Source organism: Verticillium alfalfae, genomic scaffold, assembly GCF_000150825.1.
Source record: "Verticillium alfalfae VaMs.102 supercont1.7 genomic scaffold, whole genome shotgun sequence".
In the NCBI taxonomy this organism is placed as follows: Eukaryota; Fungi; Ascomycota; class Sordariomycetes; order Glomerellales; family Plectosphaerellaceae; genus Verticillium; species Verticillium alfalfae.
The window spans coordinates 1,803,961-1,806,877 of record NW_003315032.1 but is presented as its reverse complement, the minus strand read 5'-3'; the positions used below and the strand labels follow the sequence as shown (position 1 = coordinate 1,806,877).

General features: G+C 56.2%; 1 protein-coding gene across 1 annotated transcript; it reads right to left on the bottom strand.

Annotated features, from left to right (window-relative positions):
• Positions 1-810: 810 nt before the first annotated feature.
• Positions 811-2,409, bottom strand: VDBG_06407 (GAL3; the record flags this gene model as incomplete). Its single annotated transcript, XM_003003918.1, has 1 exon — positions 811-2,409. The coding sequence occupies one exon, from the start codon at positions 2,407-2,409 to the stop codon at positions 811-813; it is 1,599 nt and encodes a 532-aa protein (XP_003003964.1).
• Positions 2,410-2,917: the final 508 nt, after the last annotated feature.

The following is a 2,917-nucleotide window of genomic DNA, read 5'->3' as shown; positions in this document are numbered from 1 at the left end:
TCCCTCATTCCGTTAACCCTTGGTCATCACACTGGCTGAAATAGGCTTGCGCGCTTCCATCTTTCAAAGTCGCCACGAAAAGCAACCCGGAATCGCTATTGTCGTGGTCGTGGTCATGGTCGTAGTTGTGGTCGTGGTCGTCCAGCAGTGACGCGATGGTATTGCTCATAGCCTCGAGTATCCGCAGCAAGAGAATGTTTGCGTTTTGTCATAAAATTGACCTGACAATTCACCTAAAAATATGGAGATGTGGGCCTCGATGCCGACGTGGGGGCTGTATGTCACGTGGGTTCTCGAGGTTTTGTTTTCTACTGTGTGATGCGTGAGCCTGGCCTGGCATCATCACGCGGGTTGACGGCTTCGTCAGTCAGTGATCTCGATTGAAACGCCACGCTGAGCGCCAGAGGCTGGGACGAAATCCTTCGACACAGCAGTGCGCTTCTGTCGGCCAAGGTAACGTGAGCCAGCAATGGAAGTCTTCCAGAACATGGCACCTCTGACCAACAGCTAAATGGTAGGGCAACCTATTAGAGATTTAGTTCCTGAGGGACTCCGTGCATGCCAGACCAGGGCGCGTCTGCCAATGAGCGCGCCAACTTTATCCACTGAGACACAATGTGTTACTTTCTTTGCGAGGGGAGGGGGCGGGGGCGAAAAAGAAACGCTCTTATCATACGCACATAGGCCGAGCCTCAGGCTTCGTGAGCTGTTTCTGACGTGGCGGAATGACAAAGACATCCGACTGGCGCATGCCAGAACCAGGTCAACGGACAGGCAGTACGGGCTTTCAATTGACAATCACTCCAGTAATTACGCTCCAATGCTTCCTTCCTTGACGATGAACACAGCGCTGCCGCTTCCTGGCCGGCTGACCACCGTAGCCTCGGCCGTTTGCTCCGCTGTCAGCTCCCGCTTCGAGTAGTACTCACGGTCCCATGCTGTCTGTACTGCCTCGACCTTGTCAGCAGGGACGAGATGCACACTGCATCCACCCCATCCAGCTCCAGTGATGCGACTTCCATATGAACCAGCCTCGCGTGCGATCCTGCAAATATCGTCAACCTCAGGCCAGCTGTTCTCGTACGCTGTCTGGCAAGACGCGTGCGTTTCGTTGAGCAGGGCACCGAGCTTGGTGTTGAGCTCCGTCGTGTCAGCGCCTGTCGACGGCGCGGCGGACTCAATCAGTGACATGAACTCAAGCGTGCGTAGAGCTTCGGCGAAGACATGCAACGCGCGCTGACGAAGCTTGAACCGGTCGGCTCGGATGGGGATCTTAGAAGTGTAACGCGCCTCCAATTCGGCAACTGTGATGCCGAGCGTCGAAGCCACTTCCTCACGTGTGTAACCATCCTCTTGCGAAAGTGCTGACTTTGTCAACCGGATGAGCTCCACGAGCTGAGCTTCTGGAGTATCGAAATGGCTCCCAGTCGCGACCGAGTACTCGCTATTGGCAGCACGCTGGTGGTGGAAGTAGGTCTCATGGAAGCCGTGCAGTGAGGTGCCCAAGGGTCCGGCGTCGGCGGGCAACTGCGTTCCGGGCGGGTTAAGCACGGCGTTGAGATAGGCAGCAGCCAGCGTTACCTCGACGACACGGAGGTTGTAGTGAATTGGCCCTGTGACATACTTGTTTGAAGTCACAAAAGACTGGGCGATGAGGAAGACAAGCTCGGGGTTGGTTGGAGGGAAGAAGACGGGGCGAGCCGTCAGCTTGGGGGCAAAGGAGACGAATAGAGCGGCATCACGCTCCGAAAAGACAGAAGCCGACTGGTCCATGCCTCCCGAGTTGACGCCAACCGCACGCTCGCTGACAATGGCAAGCTCCGTAAGCTCCGTCTTGTCGACAGCTTCCTCGCCATTGGCGACCACGACAGCGAGCGCCGACGCAGAGACAAAGGCCGCACTCGAGCTGAGGCCTCCACCAGCGGGCACATTGCCGTCCATCAGGATCTTCATTCTCTTGGGGCGGAAGTCGGGTCCCCGTTTCTTTCGAAGGAGTTCAAGAGCGCCACGGAGCCCGCTCTTGAAATAGTTGGTCCACTCGTGCTGGGTGGCATCAATTTCCACGTCGCCGTCGACTGCGACAGCAAACTCGCGGGTGGGGAATTTATCGGACTGGACATTAGCCACAGTCAGCTTGAAGGACGAAGAATTGGCGGGTGTCTCGTCGTAGGAGACAGCGATGATGGCGTCTGCCGTTATGGCCATGGGAAGGACGGAGTATAGGGAGTAGTCGAGGTGCTCGCCGATGATGTTCACGCGTCCAGGGGAGCGTGCGACAAAGGCTGCAGCCTCGCCAAACTGTTGCTCAAAGCGCGACAGCAGCGTTGTCCATCGCTTCGACTGTGATGACAAGGCATCGTCGGTATAGATATCCCTGAGGGAGCGCGCGATGGGGACGTTAGCAGACATGATGGTATTTGACGCTTGAGATTCGGGTTGTCAAAGATATCAAGGACAACGGCGCATGCGACAGCTTTTGCTACCCCGCAATGCCCCTCACTCTGCTTTGTAGGCTCTTGGCGATCTGGTATTCCACAAAGCTCACAGAATGAGCTGGCGAGGTTGAGCGGCACGACGATGGTAGAGGATGACGCAGGCAAAAAGATGGAACAAACGAAGCAGGAACGAAAGAAAAAAAATCCACGACCGGCTTGTTAACTTCTTCATCATAGCGGTTTGCCCACTAGCTCAGGGCAATTTACGCGATCGAGCCCCTCGTCCCCATTTCACCCCTCCACGTCCCCAAACCCCTCACCCACCATGTGCCCCGCGAGAAATACTGCGTTCGGGGAACTCGGCTCCGCTGAAACCCGCCGCCATCACAGTTTCCCCGCCTTTCGCACTTCAAAATGACAGCCAGGGTTTTCGGTTTTCGCGTATTTAGCGTCCGCCCGACATTGTGTGGCTTGATGTGTCG